Genomic DNA, 19,362 nt, shown 5'->3' on the forward strand with positions numbered 1-19,362 from the left:
ATATGCAAAATCAGTGACACATCTAAACATTTTAATGATGCTCTGTACTGAATGGCCGTCTGTGAGTTTGCTCTATAGTTCAGTGCAGGCTTGTAAAACATATATTTAATTAGACCCATCAGGGCTAAACTGTTCGTTCGCCAAGTCCATTTCTACTTGTTGTCAACATTATGCTGAGGCACACAGCTAAAGCTGGCTTCATGTCCAACAATGTACTTGACACATATTAAAGATCAGAAGCACTGAACAGAAACAAAGAAGCACAAAACAAAAAAATTTGCAAATGTTTAAAAAAAACGTACTCCACATGAAATAAGTAAGGAATTACATAGGGGTTCCTGAAGGAGCTGTGCAGAAAACATAAAGCACGAAAACAAGCATCATACCTTGATGCCTAACAATATTCAAGTTCAAATTATACCATCTTTTATGAGGTAAATAAAGGAGGGTGCATTTTGTATTTTACTAGATTTGTTAAGTTGTATTTATTGTTATCACCACTTTTCACTTCGCAACCTTTTATCTTAAGGATGATCTTGTCATTCTGATGCATAAGGTATCGCAACAACATCTGATCTCTACTACTGTTGTAAACTTTAGAACAGACAAAAATTTTGTGACACGAATATACTGTCTCACTACACGCATAATAAAAATATCAATTCAGATAATGCCAAAAGATTATTATATTGTGAATAACTGGCCACATTTATGAAGTACATAATCGTGCTTTTTGTTCTGTTACAGGATGCCTAATTTACCATTTCACCCTGCCTCTTCAGCACACTTTGGTCACTTGCGCCACTTAGCGACCTGTCAGGGAACACGCGAGGCATGACAAGTGACGTCCCCTGTTTACATCTGCCAATGAACACGTGGCGCACCAAATCCTGAGCTGTTATTGGTCAAAATGGCAGTAATATGGGTGGGGACTCTTATGTGAAGCACCAATCGCGTATGGCATGTAAATTCTGTTTGAAACTTTCCCGGGAAATCTGAGTTTCGCGGGAGGGCTCTTGAGCGCGTAAACCGTATCCCTTCATTCATCAGGCCGTTTCCTGAAGCCATTTCTAGACGGGGGAAACGAGAGTTGAGCTACTTTTTAATCCGTTGCATCTGCCTAAATGCACTTTCTTAAGGAAAAATACTTTACAAAAGTCGATGAATCAGACTCTCATCTTTACTTCGGTCTGATTATTTTTGTAACTATTGCGGCGGATTAGCAGCCATACAGGCTTGAAAGTACAGAGACTAGAAAGGGGTTACCCCGAATACGCAAGATGAGAAGAGGGATCTCCTCGGCTCCGGACAAAGTGATTTTAGCGGGGGTTGGGGGCTCTCCTTTGGACAATAATATCATTTTAACAACTCTCTCGGATCGTTTAAACCCCGGTCAAGCCAACGCTACCTTTATCCAAATAATAACCACCCCACCGCCTTGCAACGTTACACAGACATCAAATGTGTGTTTATCCGAACCTCAGATAAACAACATTTACACAACTCCACAACAAGCTGCAGCAAACGGAGCAGGACAACGACCCGCTCTGGGGAGACCGCCGGTAATCATCTATACAGCTCGTTTGAACGTTATTAGGCTTGCTACAAACGCGACAAAATGTTAGCTTGCTAAGGCTAGCCGAGCTTGTTGTTCGGGCAGCTAATGTTAGCTGCTTAGCCAGGGCATTTCCACGACTTAACCTAGCGAGGTGGCTAACTACTACCGCTAGCTAAGTTATCCAAGTAGGTAGGTTAAGTGATTTGTTGACTGTAGGGAAGCAGGCGGCGAGTTTAAGTTAGTTTTGCATGAACAGAAACGTAGACCTGTCATCTTAATAGCATGCTATGCTAAATTCATGGTGCTTTTGAGTCTGCTTCTCTCTAGCAGCCAGATGGAAATATTGGTAAGACATGAGTAACGTTAGCGGTGGCCTAGTGGCTACTGTTGTCTTAATTTTGGGGGTTGGGGGGGATTGTTGGGCTGCTTGGCTCTTAGTTAGCACATTTTTGGCTTTGTAACAAGACACGAGTGGCTGAACTTGCAAAGACGTGGGCTTTGTGCGTAGCTAAAGCTCAACTTCAGTTGTGAAACTACTAACGTTAGATATTTCTCCCAGTCGTCTCTGAACATGCAAGCCAACTTGGATGAAGCTTGAAAATGTGTTAGCTTTCAAGGCTAGCAGCAGTATTGATTTATAAGAGGACAACATTACACGTTGTCGGCCTTGACCTTAATTTTGCACGAATGTTGTCCCTTTCTTTGTAAATAAAGTGTAACGTTATGGTGCTTTTCATGCCAAGTAAAGTGAAACTCGAGTTTGTTGCTTTAGTGCTGACTGCACGTTTCCTGTATTCTCACCCTGCACAAACCACATAATAGTTTCAGCAGCATTCAGGGTGTTGGTTTGTTCCTGGCTATTCATCTTTCATTAACCAAACCAGCCTCTGTATCATAGGCTTTAGCCATGACCAGGCAGAGGGTGGGGGGGAGCTGCTTGCTGATATAAAATGGCTGACAGTTTGACTGGTAACAGAGGACATACTATTCTTTCTCAGACTTGGGCTAGCTTAAGTAACATGAAGTATTAAAGATCAGGTTTACTGTACTAAAATATTCTGTCCTGAGGGTTTCTTATCACATACAAGGGGTTTTGGAGGAAAATGCAATCGTAGACCAGCACCCTAGTACTGGTGTGTTGCTCAAAGACACTAAAACAGAGTGGGTTCTTGTCAACGCACCAGTCTTAAAGGTTCACTGAATGAAGAGGCTACTCACTAAGCCATTGTGCTGTGTAATTGATGACCAGAATGGCAATTTAAACTTGTGATAGACAAAGTGTAACCTTTCTCAAAGTTAGGCAATTCAACACCTGCAGTATCAGTGCCCGAAATCTTAAAAATTCTTAAAGTCTTAAAAATGGTGTCCATTACTACAGTGGTGATGAGGCAGACATTTAAAATATATACTATTGCTTAAACCATAGGTAATGAACAGGTCTCACCTTTCTCATGCTACCTCAGAAGAAATTATGACAGATTAGAGATTGACAACCTATAACACTTAAGTAGAGATGAATGTGGATAAAATGTTGGGTTAAATCCAAACAGACAATAAGCTCCCAAACATCAGTTCAGAATGGGCATTATTATGAGTTTGATAAATATAGATAAAATGATTTTTGGACAGTAGGTTGGGATCTGCTATTGGCAATATTTAAAGTGTGGTTATCGGGTGCCTCTGCATACTTAACAGTGGTTTCCTTTGGTGATACTGTGCAACAATGTGATCAAACCTAAAGGTGTGACTCATTCTTAAGCTATGTGGGTTTGTCTTGGCATATGAGTTCAGAAAAGGAATGACAACCAGTGGATTTGTGCCACATCGTTAGGCTGGCAGTTTCTTATGGTACATTGGAATTTTTACAAAGAGCTTGAACTATTTTATGGTTTGTGTCTTAAGAAATTTCTACTACAAAGTATGCGCTCTTTAAAAACTACAATGTAAAAGACTGCTGAAGAATGTCTTAGATTCTGTGATCAAAAGGAACATAACACTGGAGTTTGCATAGCAAGTGCACGGTCTTCAATCAATTTATAAACCTTTTCGTTACTTAAAAACCTTTTTATTGTATGTTTTAACTTTTTGTCATTGTATGCATGCTTGTCATGACAGACACTGGAGAAACATAAGATCAAAGTACTGATGCATTCAGCGTCACAAGCCGTTTTTTGTCACGTGGCTTCAAAGATAAGATGCCTGCCAAGTTACCAAAATGCCAATACCTGCTGTTAACGGTAGCTTTTTGTCCACCTAGGCAAAAAGACGGTTGGCGCTTGATGATTCCGACCACCAGTACCAGTCTGAACCTGCCAGGACTCCAAGAGGCAGGGGAGGGACCGCGGCGGCCAATGGGGCAAGGCTAAAGACACCCAGAAGTAAGATGCAGAAGGCTACTGAAGCTGCCTTACATCCCGTTTGTACATGTAACCTAGAATTTTACAGCACAATGATTCAGGGTCACCCTGTGTGAGATTCGGTCCACGGCAAGTTCCACACACACACACACACACACACACAGGAACAGCCTCAATGAAGCTGTGTTCATACAGTTATCGGGGGGGAAAAAATTGAAAAATGATTCTCACTGAGCTGAACACATTGGACGGTGTGATGCTCTAGACATCTGTATTAAGAGTCAAAGAACGGCTCTCTTTTCACTCTTAAGTGGAACAGTTTAATGCCCTTGAGCCGGGTAATTTTACAGTTTGTGTGAAAATGATAGGCTTTCAACATTCATTCAATAATGAATAATCTCAAAAGTACTTTTCCCTTTTCATTAAACCAAGCATCCAAATTCATCTGCAAACCTTAATAGAGGCTCAACACATTCTGGTTTATATTTTCTTGGTATAGTAGTAGTCTTAAAATGAATTTTGCCTAGATTAGAATTAAAAAATAATGCACCTGTTGTGTCATGTCATACCGTAAAATACAATATTTTACATTTTAATCCCTTAAATTTGACGGAACAAAACTGAAAGGCAGAACGCGCACATATCTAACACTGTGCTTTACGTAAAACGTTTCCAGCTGGTGATTATCAAAGTTCAAGGTAACCTCACCTCGTTGCTTGACCTGTAGCGTAGCTTGTGATCCCCTCTTCATACAAATCACACATTCCCAGCTGATTATTGACTGAGTCGTTTGGTTCTAACATTCCCTGATTTAAAAATAAAAACCCCACCAGTTTTATGTGTTCATGTGTGCATTGTGATCATGTGCTATTAAACCTATAAATGATGTCCTGACAAAAACGCTACACTGGTTTCCCAAAATGACCACAATGTCATTGAATCTACATCTTTATGACACCAAATATAGTAAGCTTCATTCATGCAGGATTTATTGCAGGGTGGTTGTGTTGAATTTGATTAAATTATAAATTATACCTATTATTAACTTCTACTGAAACCTGCTGCAGTTACACAGGTGGCATCCTGCTACCAGGTAAATGGTTATTAGGAAGTTTTGTTTTTACTTACCTTTTAAAAATTCCTCCACCATAGCGCCCAAGTCTCCACCGGAGAAGACTCGGTACGACACCTCCCTCGGGCTGTTAACGAAGAAGTTTGTGGACCTTCTTGCTCAGTCTTCGGATGGCGTTTTGGACCTCAACCTCGCCGCAGAAACATTACAGGTAATTTCAGATACAAGCTGAAAAGGCTCATCAGACACTGAGAAAAAGAAATGGGGAGTTGGTGATAGAATGTTCATGTAATGAAACCCTAACCAAATAGTACATTTTTTCCATTGAGTCCTGTGATGAATCAGAAATACTTTATTGATCCCAGAGGGGAAATTCTTTAGAAATTGGTGAACAGTACTAAGCCGGGGCACCAAGAAATAAAATGGAGGGAAAATAACATTTCTAGGGGACATCTTAAACAAATATAGCTGTTCAAAGCATTGAAAACATTTTGGGTACTGGTGTTAGGTATTACACTCTGCTACGGTTGGTAATTTACACAGTTAACTGACGGGACCTGTATCCTCTACATTCAGGTACAGAAAAGGCGGCTGTATGATATCACCAATGTACTAGAAGGCATTCACCTCATCAAGAAGAAATCAAAGAACAACATTCAGTGGATGTAAGTGCTCATTCTGTGTTGCTCTGTCACTCAAATACTTGCATTTTGTCTTCTTGTGCGTGTATTTCATCTTACCTGCGGACCCAAGCGCCCACTAAAATAGATATACTGTGCGCATTTCATCCCATCATGCAACAATGTGAGAACATTGTGACTTATTCCAGTTCTCTTGGTTCGTCCAACTTTCTGCCGCCTCTCTTTTCTCCCTTCATGTGTTTCATACTGGATCTCCTTCCTTTTCTTTCCTTAGCTCTCAGTCCTTATAATAATCATTTGTTCCCTGCTCAGTTTTTCTCCTCCTCTCTTGCCAGCAACATTTGTGCTTTTATTTCAACAAGCTGAATCCCCACACACAGTTGAAAAAGAATCCTGGTTTGTCTAAATGGATGTACAAATAATAAAACATTTGATAAGTGTGTCACAAAAACATTAACTCAGGCGAATTGTGTTTGTGAGAAGTTATGAATTATATAGCAGGTTATTATTTTTTATTTATTATTTTTAACAATATCAGGAAATCTTTGTGGGTTTATCTTGGGTTGGTGAACTGCCATATTATGAATGGTAACTGATTTAAAGTGTTGCTTGGTCTGTAGAGCACAGGAAGGCGTGTGGCTGCATGCAAGCTGTTGCCGCATCAAAGCAGGAGGATACCTGAAGGGTGCTACACTATACTCTGCCAGTTTAATTATACCCTAATTTGCTCAGCAATCACTAAGAGCACATTCAGTTTAGGAATAGCACCTTAAGCACCTGTGCTTACCACTTTAGGCCTATGAATGCATTTAGGGACAAAACATTTCCACTACTCTGACCTTCATAATTGGGATTTGTAGTGTGCTTGTGCCTTACAGGGGATATTTGTAGATTAGTGAACGACCTAGGGATATTTTTGCCTGTTGAGAATATAGTTTTCTAGTACAATCCCATAGTGTTTTTTAAACCATACTATCCTCTACAATATCTGCTCACAGGGTAGATATCACTTAATCTGTGGTACACCAACTCTATTACAAACTGTGATTAGACAATCTTTTTCCACCGTTGTACCAAATATTTGAAAGCACGAATAAGAGACAGTAATATAGGGGCACGCCAAGAGCCTGAGCAAGCGCTAAATCTGTTTTAATTCACTGTCCTTGCTCCTTTCTCACTCACAGGGGCTGTAGTCTGTTGGAGGTAGAGGGGGCACTGAGCCAGAGACAGAGACTGACAGCGGAGGTTTCTGCGCTGGGAGAAGAAGAACAGAGGCTTGAACAACTCATCCAGAGATGCAGCCTGGATATGAGACACATGAGCGACTTGCCAGGCAACCAGAAATATCCTTTTGTTGTTAGTTGATGTGTAATGCAAAAGGCGAAATGATTCTTAGGGACATAGTTAAGTGTTGAAATTTCTTGGAACTATGTTCCGCAGGTAAACATCATCAAATTGATGTTGGTAAGAAATTGTTAGTGCACGTGATCAGTGACCTACTAAATTTAAGATGGCAAAATCTGTTTTAAAAACAGATCCTAAGCAGATGTGCAAAGCTTCATCTTCCAGCTCTGTCGTCGTGACTGTTAGACGGATGCCACATAAAGCAGAACTTTGTTTTACATTACGGTACAAGTGTTAAGTAATTCATCTCTCCGCAGCATGTGCATGCATGCAGTCAATCTAGTTTTGATGTTTGTTTAATTTTAGCATGTTTAGTATTAACATGTAGTGACATTGTAGTGTTATTTCTTTAACCCCTTGGTCTCCACATATGCCTATGTAACGTACCAAGACATCAAACAGCTGGGAACCCTCAGAGACCAGACTGTGATTGTCGTCAAAGCACCCACTGACACCAAACTAGAAGTACCAGACCCTGATGAGGTATGTGTACAAGCACAGAAACACACAGGCTGTATCTGTCATTGTTGTCCTGATGAAACTTCTGCTTCTTGCTCACTTGTCATCTGACCACCTATGACTTGTATTTCTCTTGAAGAACTTCCCTTGAACAGTTGGGCATTTGGGGTAATCACTTCTGTTCTTAGCCAGAGTATATTTGTATGAATAATCGAGTGTTGCGAAAGGTCTATGACATGCTTGTCTGGAATAATTATGTCTGAAGGGAGTTTATAATAAAGCGAGACTTCTCCCTGCTTCCAGTCTTTATACTAAGCAGACTATCCTCTTGTCCCAGACCTTATTTTTGTTGGATGCACATATTTTTATTAAATTATTTGACTCAATGCAAGATGCTAAACAATTGTATTTTCTCTAAATGCAGCATTTGAAAGACGAATGTTTTGCAAAACCTTTGCAGTGTGTAAACTTAAAAAAAAAGGTGCCGTCAAAGAGTACGCTGCTAGTCTGTCCAGTGACCTGTTAAATAGGGGTGGGGGAAAAATTGAGTCTGAGATGCATTTTCAAATGTAAAATAGATTTTCATTTATAACACAGTGTTGACGTTATGTAAAAGGCAGTACTCTAAACTGCAGAAGTGTGGCAGCGCCTTGACAGTCTGTGGCGTGCACATAACGGAGGCACAAGATGGCAGAGCGAGAAATCGGCATCCTCTGCATTAGAAGCTAGCTTAGAGAAGCACTTTGGCTTCTATGAAATTGAAAGGAAAAGGGACCTGGGCAAGAGCCACACTATATGCACGTTACATGAAAATATTTTGGAAACATGAAAAACCATATTGCATGTTTTCACCCATATGAGGAAGAAAAACACCTGGTTGTAGTTACTGCCAACCAGAGGACCATCGAGGAAGCAATGTCAAAGCTTCCACCCAACTCGGAAAGGGCAAAGTGAATTACAAAGTCTATTGCAACTTTTATTGCCATGGATTTTGCGTCCGTATTGCTGGCAAATGTAACCTTCCAGTTGACTTGCCACATCGCTTCCAAATATATTGGAAATAAATTCATTATATTTGTTTTACCAGGAATTTAGGGTGACATCTCAGTCACTAAAGCAGGCTCAAGCTGTGTAGCAAAACTTAATGTATCAATTTGCACTGAGTTAGGTACACCATTACATGCACAGACTCCAGTACCTTTGGTGTATATAGATTGCTAGTACATTTACAAGTTGAGGGTATGTGGAAAGGTTTTTAATTCTCTTTCAGTAGAGTCCGTCTGTCTTTCTTAGCAAGTGCAGCCCCATTTCAAAATCGGTTTCTTTATTTGAACTCTCAATTTTTGTCCCCTCTCCAGAGTTTGTCCATCCACCTGACCAGCACTAAAGGTCCTATAGAGGTCCTGCTGTGCCCAGATGAGGAAAATGACCCCAGGAGTCCTGTAAAAAATGGTAACATGGATATCAATGGGAACTCGCCATTCCTCAAAGTCCTTCAAGGTTTGTTTCAGATAGACATAGATGATTAGTATTTTATTTTACTTTTTTTACATAAAGGGACTTACTTAGGTTTATATGTAACTTTTAGTCACTTTAATTTTTTTATTTCTACACAAGATAGTCGCTACCATCTTTTGTAAGCATCTTTGTACCTGTGTTTGAGTTTACTGCAGTGTTTCTTCCAGCCCCCTTTCTAACAAGAGGAGCATTTCAGCACACGGTCCTTTGAGGCATATAGTGTTAACATATTTATTGTTCGCATGTTTACATTAATTTTGAAGGACACCTGAGACTGGTGGGAATTTGTTCTTTAGTTTATGATGTACTGGATCTTGTCATGGACAGTATAATACAATTTTACCTGCTTGTTGTGCTAGATGAAAAGCCTGGGGGATTGACTGAGTCACTAGGTGTCTAGATTTGGTCTGTACCAAATTTAATGATGGACTCCGTGACATTGCTAGTACTGTGGTTTTAAAGGTATACATCTTTTCAGACCCTGGCATAAACAAAGATGTCTACAATGCTGAGTATTGCTGATTAGCATTTTATTTTAACTAGTATGGATAATGAAGCAAATTAAGAGTCAAATGTGCAATGCTTTGGAAAGCTGGCACTACAGTAAGATTTGTTTTTAGTCCCACAGTCCCTCCCAGTGGCCACAAAACCCCCAGATTAGCTGGATGAATAACAGTTAACCTAATCTCTGTTCAATGCACAACTTGCTTGTGTCCATGCAGCGTTCCAAGCCCCAATTCACTGGTATCAAGGCGATGTGAACTAATTTAACATCAAAGAAAACAAACTGTCTTTGATTAGACTATGAAAGGTGTTTTTGAGCAGATTTGAAATTTGGTCTCCCCTTTTGGCCTACAAACCTGTTTAGCTTACCTTGTGACTCCCAATTTCTTTCACAGATCCCAGCTGCACGACAACTCCCAGCTCCTCCCTGCCTCCACCTTTATCCTCCTCAGCTGTGTGCGTCACTACTCTCTCCCCCATCTCGTCCCCTTACACCAGTCTTCTTCAGCAGACGGACGACCAGATGTCTTCGTCCCTGGGACCTTTTTTAAACCTTGGGCCACCTCTTCTTGACCAAGATGACTACCTTTTAGGTTTGGGAGATGACCAGGGAATCAGCGACTTGTTTGACACCTGTGACTTTGATAAAATGCCCTCTCTCGGCCTGGATGATCTTCTGTGCAGCTAGCATTAGGTAATAGAAATTCAGACTAGGTGCATGGGAGAGAGATGGAGAATCAGTGAGTGTTTTGATGCCTGTGACTGGAAGCCAATTCAAAATTGATTGAAAGGAAACATTGAGGGCTTTTTCAGTCCCAGTGGGACGAAATGCTATGTTCTTACATGGCATATGAGATAAACGGTCTGATTTCACAGAAAGACATGACTGGTGATTGTGAAGATGTATCCATTACTCTTTGTCTCAGGCTATGTGGCCTCCAGTGTAGCTTGGCATTGGGGGACATCTGAAATCCTTCGCTGTCTGTTTGGTTAAGTATAAATGGGGAGGGGAGAGGATATTCCCCTCTGTATGGCGCAAAATTCACACCTCCACACCACCTGGAATTAACACAAATCATGGGTGTGGTTTAGCCTAAAATCCAAGTGTAAATGCACCTGAGATGCACAGATACTTTCACCAAAAGCCATCTGTAGAATGATCAAGAAGGGGGAAGAGAACTGTGTTTACTGTTTAAATCTTGACCGATCCTGCAAATATGGGAATTTGACGGACCCATAAATCTGCGTCTTGTCAAGGAAAGGATAAGGTTGATCTGTGTGTTCCCAGTGATGCATTTTCTTGTCAGGTTTCCAAATTCATCCAGGTAACTCGCTCTTGAAAATTTCCCAGAGTTTAAGATGTGTTAATGCCATGTGCTATGGCTGAGGATATTCTGAAGAATTCTTTGTGATTGCATTCATTTACACCAATGATATGCGATGGAAGGCTCATACTGCTGACTGAGGCATTTTGTGTGTTTAAATGTAGAACATTTTAGAAATGAAAAAAAAAAGAGGGTAATTTTGGTGCACAGCATTCACGACTACGGTTATCTTACGGTGAGGCAGGCTTTGCCCTCTCACACACTTGTCAGGTTGTGCTGTTTGGCCTTATAATCATAAAGTTACTAAGAGTATGAGTATTTTGTGCATTTTTCAGCACTATTTAGATGTATTGAGAGCTGCATGGAAGTTAGTATACTGTTTAGACGCGCACATGACATAATCCAATCCAATTTTAAGGAAAATAATAGTATTGTATACTCTAAATGCTCTAAAAGAAGACGTGTACACAAATGTTAAGTGTAAAAACTATTTACAGTATGCCTTACGGCTAGTATTTAGTTTGATCCCACTGCACATGATTTGTTTCTCCCTTGTGCTATTTGCTCCATATTTAAAATGAATTTAGTAGGTAAAAAATTGCCAGGGTTTTATCTACTGATTAAGTGGGCAACCTCATATTTTGTACACGTAATAGAAAATTTACACTTTAATGAATACAAAAACGTTCAATATGTGAACAGATACTGTGATCTTTATTGGATATTACATTACATGACCCATGTGCTAACAGCACACAAATGCTCTCCCATCGACCTGGGCAAAGTGGGATTAAGCAAAAAAAATCCGGCTTGTTGGCACATGTGATGTGCGAACCTGAATGTCAACTCATACTCTGACTCATACTCTTATGGATACTTCATATTCAGGACCCAAACTTCCACTTTCTTGCTGCTTTTTAGCTATCCCCTCCAGCTTCATCAGTAGAAGCTTCCATTACCAAACCTCCCCTAATGCTTCACCACTTAGACTGCGTGCTGTGAAGTTATACTGTCGTTTGAGCTAATCAGAAAAATTTGACTTTGAACCACTTAGTGATGCACACTGCCTACTCAGCGTATACTGAGTGGGCAGTGTTGGAGATATATTAGTCTTTTTAGGTTTAGTAAGTGTTGAATTTTAATTGCTTTTAATACTGTAAAAATAACTAATATCCCGGTCACCAAAGTAACAAGGGGCCAGATAGCCACTAATTTGGGCTTCAGCATGTAATGAAGGGATTTTCCCTCTAGGATGTTTTAAAAAATTTGAAAGGAAGAGAAAAAAAGACATACACCTGTTTTTGAAATTGGAGCAAATTCAGTGTAACTAAACCATGTTTCATACTAGGCCTGGTGATACTGTCATATTGTTTGGGGCCACTGAATGTTCAGACAGTGGTTAATCAAGAAAAGCCAGCTAGAGGTGAATTCAGAGCTGCAGGGATGCGATTTTTTTTCTTTCTGTCTAGGCATTTGGAACACCATTGTTGTTCACTTCTAATAGTGCAAACATCTTGTCTGAAACCCTGGCTTTTAGAGAAACCTGCGGCCGCAGGTAATATTGCTGCTGTTAGTGTTAACTTTTCCCCAGGCCTGATTGATGTGCGCTTGAGCAAAGGCGTGTGCAGCATGTGTGAGTTATGTCAAAGATCAAGCTTGCTAAAGAGTAGGTAGGTAGGTCGGTCATGTGTAAATTGATGTACAGTTTTCTAAATTTCTCAGTGCACAAGGTACTGTAGGCTACCTCCCACTTAATGTTGGACAATAGTAATAGGGCATAGAGGTAAATGCCGTTGTGTGTATGCGTCTTTGACTTCCCTTTCATCATAGAAATTACCCTTTTATTATTTCGATGTGTTTGATATTACATTGATGTGTGCGAGATTCCACTCATAGCCTGATATAATAATAGAGTATGCCTTTGCCCTTAAACCAGTCTCATGGTGTTGCATCATAAATTTGAATATTGGGCTGCACATTTGATGGGTAGAAAAGCAGACAAATGTATTGCAATATATTTTTTGTTTTGTTTTTTTAAAATATTTTACATAAGTTATTTTGTTTTGTCAGTGTTTTTTTTTTCTTTGGTAAAAATGTAGAGTGTCTCTTAGACCCCAAAAAAGTAGTTAGTATAAATTTAATAATTCATGCATGCAGTCATTCATTCACAGTTAGCCTGTCTGCCCTTTATTGGTCATTAGGAGACATTGCTATGTCTAAATATACACCACTGAACCAGGATCAGTGACTCGTGTCCTCTGCTGAAGTGTGTAGGGGGCTTTGCTTCTGTGACACTGTGTGTCCGTTTTATTTTTGGAATGATGAGAGGGAGCCTTTAACACTTTTTTTCTCTTTCTTTTTTTGTATTTCTGCCAATTTCACTTTGATGGAGAGCATTGAAGCCTGTTAAAACAGAGTTTTTACTTTGCAAACTCAAAACCCAATTTTTAACCTGAACTTCACCCATTCAGTTAAGAAAATACATTTCTTAGTCAGCATAACTTTGCCTAATTAGTGCTGCTATCATACTGGAATGAAATTTGACTTAAATGCACAGAAATGCTCAGATTCAAAGAAAACAATTTCCCCATAGGCATATTTATATCAGTGTATTTCATATGTATTTATGGAAAAGTCAGTTTTTCCACCCATTTGGTTCTGTAACCACGGTTGTGATATTTTCTAAGACCATTAACATAGGTAATTATATTTTCCTCCATCAATTTCAAGCGACCAGAATCTGGTCACAATATTTTATCCACTTTAACATGAAGGAAAATTATGATTTTTGGAAAGATTGTACCTTTCCATGGGTTTCTAATGGAGTGGGAAAGATTTTAATGCACCGCTAAAGCTAGTGTCATTGCCAGTGAGTCTGAAAATGTATTATGGGTGACTCTAAAAATTACAGCTCCTTCATTTCGAATGTGTGATTCTGATGTGTGATTAGACCTTACGGAAAGTTATCATTAGGCTAAATGTGGTGTTAACTATTGTCAAGATTGACACAGCACTGTTTCTCCTGCTATTTTCCTATGGTTATTCTTAAGCTGTTACCAAATACAATATACTGATCCGTAAATATTGTGTAAAGGTTATGTGAAAAGTTAACTATTTGATAGGAAAGATTTGACTGTAAAATTATGATGTTGCTGCCTGTTTCGACTAATTACAGAAAAAAAGAGCTGTAATATCAAATTTTTTTTGTTGCAATTTGAACGCATGGGTGAAAGTATCACTGTGCTGTTGAATGTTGAAGTTAATGTGATGAATTTTGATGTGTGTTATTCATTCATTTATATAAGTTTCTTTAACATCTGTTAAATGAGGAATTTGAGTTGAATTTGTTTGGGGGGAGGGATAAATGGATTCATTTTTGTACTCTGGGTGTTTGTAATTGAAGATTTGAATAAAGGCAATATAAATATGGAAATGTTTTGTTTCTGATGTCTTTAGGGATGACTTTGCAGTATAATAGAAGGCAAGTACAAGGAAAAATCTGCTTAAAAAACACCAGCGACTTAAAGGCAAAACACAAACAAAAAAGCCTATATTTTGAATTATTCATATCTTGCTCTTCTTAAAGGCATACCTCAAATTATATGGTAAAAATGTTTGCACTGTCCAGTCTCTATGTGTAAAATACACACGTGTCTAATTTGACCCTCCTGTCCTGCCATAGCTACGCACAAGTATGGCGGCCTGAGAGTTGTGACAACTGTTTTGATGGTGTAAATACTATTTTATTCCACTTGTAAAACAGCCTTTCTTCGGAATTCGTATTTATCTGAACTAAGTAACCACATGGCCACTCAGGTAAGGGAGTTTGATAGTATCATAAGGGGTCTTCCGGTCTACAATAAGGGGCACGTGGGTAATAGCTAGCTAATGAGGCTAGCCCAGCTAATAGCTAGCTTTCCCATGTTATTTAACTAAATGTAACGTTAACTGTCGGTTGGTAGGTATCTGTCAAATGAAGCTTTTTCACCGGTGTGAATGCGGTAATGCTATGGGTGTCGGATGATAATGAGAAAATATATATGAGCCGGGTAATGTTAGGTTAATATAACTAACATAAAGTCAATTCAATTTCAATTAACAGTTAACGTTAGGATGTATAATTAACGCAGACCTTGACGTGACATCCGTGAAGTGTCAACTTCAGCAACTAAGACAAGGGACCATTCGGGTATTTTTGGTTAGTTGTAACGTTAACGTTATTCGACAAACTGAGGAACGAAGTATCTGTGATTTACATTTATTTTATATTCACTATGTCTGCTTAAGTCTAGCATACTAGTTGTAATGTACTCGTTAACGTTATATGTTCAACGTCTCAGCAGGCTGGTTGCTTGATCTGCTCAACTTACTGGGCCTAGCACCCACTAATCAAGTTTTTGCTGCCACCACTTATGTAGCTTGATAGCCTTTTTTTCTGTGGCATCATTCAAATGAAAGATGAGTTCAGTTGAATAATGAAAGCCCTTTTTACACTGTAGAGAAGGCCAGAAGAATAAGAAAGCACAAACGGAGTGAGAGACAGCTGAAAAGATAAAATCTGTTGGTAAGAAGTTAAACTATCTCTGTATATAGGATGAACTTAGTATCTCGGGTAGCTCAGTACACTATTACCGTTTTATTAAAAATAATGAAATTGAAAACTGGTCCGACTTAGATTAGATGACATCGCCTTGGAAAACTGTGATGGGCCTTTTCAATGTTTTCGGGTGTTTTATAGACAAAATGACTAATTGATTCATTGAGAAAAGAATTGTCAGATTAATCAATAACAAAAATAGTTGTTAGTTGCCGTCATACTGTATTATGCTACCTCACTGTGGTGTTGTAATATCCTTTCATCAAATGCTGCTCCTAGTTTGTCTGGTCCAGTTCAACCAATGCAATATTTGTTGCACCAAAGGTAAAGGGATGCCTCCCTGTCATATCATACATCATCTTATCCCATTACCCAGAGTTTTTACATAAAAGAAGTGACCTTTAGACTGCTTTTTCATGTAATTAGGCTAATTATTTTTACATTTGTAATTTTGTTAGATTACTGTGCTACAGGGAATATTTGCGTTTATTTGGGAAGTCATGGTTTTAAATGCAATTAGCAATCAGCTTGTGCTACACACAGGGTTTTATTGAACACTCACAGGTCTCAACTGTGTGAGAGAGAGTCTCTAGAAAAATGCTGTGCTAACCAAGACTGTGTTTTTATTTGTTTGTCTGATTTTTAGACCACCATGCCATCCGCCTGTGGCTCTCTGATTGATGACATTGAGGACATGGTGTCTTCTAGTGACCCAACTCCTCACGAGAGACAGTCTGCTAGAAAAAATATCATACCGAGGTCCAGGAAGAACAGAACAGAGCTGCTCAGCAATGAGGAACTCCATGCTGACAGGTATGTCGACTGTTTAATATGGTGGTACAGTAGTTGAGGTTGGAGTTTGTTGTGATCTGCACAATATGTTTTATGCTAGAGATGAAACAGCATGAAAGTTTCATATCACGATTACAGTGACCAATATGATCACAGTTATCAGTATAATCACGGTACTGTAAAAATGTGCCAAAAAAGATTAAATTGTATTGATATACACTGAAACTATTTCAACAAGTTTTATATTTAAAACTACAAATAAAATTGCCATTTTGTTTGCATAAATACCTTTTTGTAAACATATGAAAACCATCTAAATGTGCATTATCAAGATTTCATTTTATATAGGTAATGCAATGATCTCATGCACAATTACATAAAAACAAAAGTCTTCAGAAGACAGTGATAGTAACTGCGATAAGCCCAACAACTGACGTAAATACAGTGTCTGTAGGGCAGTGGTCGGCAATAGGCGGCGGCCCGCCAGCAATAATATCTGGCCAGAAAAGTAAATAAAAAAATAAATTGATAGCGGCTGATGCTGAAATAGATCTGTCATGACAGCTACACATCACTTCCTCTTAAGTGATTGTGCCTCTAAAATAAAAGCACGAGAACATCTTTTGCAGCAATGCTTCATGTCAAGTTTATTAATAAGTTTATTTAATAAGTTTAAAGCTTTTACTTTAAAGAGTTCTGAAGGACATTCAAAAGAGTCTCTAGCTTGCTTGACACACCTTTGACAAAGCCGTAAATGTGTGATTGGATTCCCTTGAGTTTTCTCAGGGGAATGAAAATAAGCGTCCATAGGTTTATGAATGCGGATCGAACGCCCACACACTGCCGCACATGCTTTATTGTGAGCATGTGAAAAGGTGTCCTTTTATTCCATTTGTTTAACAAGGGAGAAAAAAACATCTGCAGTAAGATAGAATCGATCTCACAACCTACCTAAACGTGAACATGATTTGGAATAATTTTTATTCGCCTTATTTGCCGACCTCTGCTGTAGGGTTTCTCCTGCTCTGACGCTTTCACTTTTACAACTAATTTGATAGCTGCTAGATTTAAAATGAACAACATATCCTAGTTGGTTGACTAAACTGTGTAACGTGTTATCATGTGCAGTGGACGAATAGTTTGCAGACACAACGCAAACAGCAGTAGAAAAACATGTAGTGTTTTTACAATAGCAGCTCACCCTGAGAGTTTCAGTTTACAAGCTATTAGCAAGTCAGATAGACATATCAAAGCTAAAAGTTAACCCTGCATTCACTATAAGATTCTTTTTTTTTTTTCAATCAAGTTTCCCTCAGCGCGCTCATGAAAACTAAAATATGACCAGACTTCAGAGTGACTGAAAAATGTCCGCCATGTTGTCACTGATCCAAACAAACCCACGTTGCATACTGTGCATGCGCACCTGCTTCTGGGAGACTGTCGCTAACTTTGGTTGATGCTGGACAGTGAGTTTATAATAGCACGCTAATCAAACCTGGTTATCATGGTAATTACAATTTGTACGGTAATAGTAACCGTTGGGCATTTTACCATGGTTTATTGTTAAACCGGTAATCATTTCATCCCTATTTTGTGCTGATGATGGGTTAGTAAGTTCTAAATTCCCAGTAAGTCGCTTAGTAGTTAAAGAACTAACAAATGATCAACCTTCCTGTGTTCAGATAACTGCTAGTTTTGTCTGTCTTAATTTCAAGCTTTTCAGTAAATGTATTATAAAGTATTATAATACACATGTGGGTGTATGTTGACTGTAATTTATTAATATTTCCTTATTAGCACTGAATAAAATGTGAAAATTCTCCGGTAGATAAAAAAGACATGATTTTCAGTTGTTGGTTTTGTTAGTTCAATCAAAGAAGTTTTAAGTAAAACATTGCAGAACTGCATTTTTATAACTGTGCCACGTGCAGCTTGTTGTACATAATGTTTTTGTTTGGAAAACAAGGACAGTAGCTGTGAAAACATGATTTACTGGTGCATTGTTCTGGTCTGTTTCGTGTTCACACAGACTTATTACCGATGAACCGACATACGTAAACATAAAGCCCTGTGGACTGGCGGGTAACATACATAGTCATCCTGCGTCATCAGGGCTACATGAATCTAGCCAGCAAGTCATGTAGCACTTTACTGTTCTTTGTTTAAATTAAACTTCTTTGGTGACACAAATGCCTCATGAAGAAATAATGTATTGAATGCCAATGAACCTCATATGATGAATAATGAACAGGTAAAAACAGGACAAAAAGAGGTGTCTGACATTAATATTACAGGGGCTATATTTTTCACTCACTTTTTATTGCATAACTGCTAAATTACACCATGTTGGACACAAGCTTAACACACCTCTGTTTTAACTCGGTTTCATTTTCTCATGTACCAGAGAAAATCTCCCATATCATGTTTACTATCCACTTGGCTTACTGCACACTACAAACAAACCATACCAGAGCCTGCTTTCCCACCAGGTTAGACATTAAAGGGCTGTCCCACTACACTTTTACACAATTAACAGAAGCTTCTTGGCTTTTGATAGAGGTTTTATCGCAGATTTTTGCAATAACATTAGGTTTTGATAATGATTTTATCATTTCCACACATCATATAACAAAAACATCAAATTTTTGTTCATTTTCAGTTTGATCCCTGGCACCCAAAAAATCTGGATGAAAACGTGGGGCTGCAGTCATAACAACTCCGATGGAGAGTACATGGCTGGACAGCTAGCTGCCAGCGGATACAAGATTACTGGTAAGATGTTGTTTTATTGTGGTGTTTTGTATTATGTCCATTGACTGCTGGTCAGTGATAACGTATCACAAACAACAATACAAATACAATGTTACTAGTAATAGATGCTTATAGAATAATACTAAAATAGAACCATTGTTAGACTAATGGCTTGAATATAAGAAAATGAATGAACATCTAAAATGATAAAACAGCGTTTTATAATAGTGTTATATCCTAGGGACCTGTAGAACTGAGGTCATTGTTATTGTTAGACACAAGGGGGCAGTGTTGCGTTGTAAGTAAGATGTAAGACTTGTTTGGCCCTGCATTGGGCTTTCCAAGGCTTGTGTATTGCCAATCAAATCTACAAATTGAATGTAA

The 19,362-nt window shown here is 38.8% G+C and overlaps 2 protein-coding genes across 6 annotated transcripts in view; both read left to right on the forward strand.

Moving 5' to 3' along the window:
- Positions 1 to 1,042: 1,042 nt before the first annotated feature.
- On the forward strand, positions 1,043 to 14,267 carry LOC123968835 (transcription factor E2F3-like). The gene is made up of 8 exons (XM_046045820.1): positions 1,043 to 1,562; positions 3,816 to 3,936; positions 5,068 to 5,198; positions 5,564 to 5,652; positions 6,813 to 6,971; positions 7,401 to 7,515; positions 8,850 to 8,991; positions 9,909 to 14,267. The coding sequence occupies exons 1-8, from the start codon at positions 1,281 to 1,283 to the stop codon at positions 10,199 to 10,201; spliced, it is 1,332 nt and encodes a 443-aa protein (XP_045901776.1). The 5' UTR covers positions 1,043 to 1,280; the 3' UTR covers positions 10,202 to 14,267.
- Positions 14,268 to 14,509: 242 nt separating this feature from the next.
- The window catches only part of cdkal1 (CDK5 regulatory subunit associated protein 1-like 1), a 283,565-nt gene continuing 278,712 nt past the window's right edge, over positions 14,510 to 19,362 (forward strand). The window contains exons 1-4 of one of the 5 annotated variants that reach the window (XM_046044869.1): positions 14,517 to 14,654; positions 15,338 to 15,402; positions 16,082 to 16,248; positions 18,887 to 18,999. In XM_046044869.1, the coding sequence (XP_045900825.1) occupies positions 16,088 to 16,248; positions 18,887 to 18,999 (274 nt within the window). In that variant the 5' untranslated portion in view covers positions 14,517 to 14,654; positions 15,338 to 15,402; positions 16,082 to 16,087. Of the gene's footprint in view, positions 14,655 to 14,727; positions 14,797 to 14,864; positions 14,888 to 14,957; positions 15,037 to 15,337; positions 15,403 to 16,081; positions 16,249 to 18,886; positions 19,000 to 19,362 lie in introns of those variants that run through there. The other 4 variants (XM_046044870.1, XM_046044872.1, XM_046044871.1 and 1 more) reach the window with 4 other exon arrangements.

Source organism: Micropterus dolomieu, linkage group LG03, assembly GCF_021292245.1.
Source record: "Micropterus dolomieu isolate WLL.071019.BEF.003 ecotype Adirondacks linkage group LG03, ASM2129224v1, whole genome shotgun sequence".
Lineage (NCBI taxonomy): Eukaryota > Metazoa > Chordata > Actinopteri > Centrarchiformes > Centrarchidae > Micropterus > Micropterus dolomieu.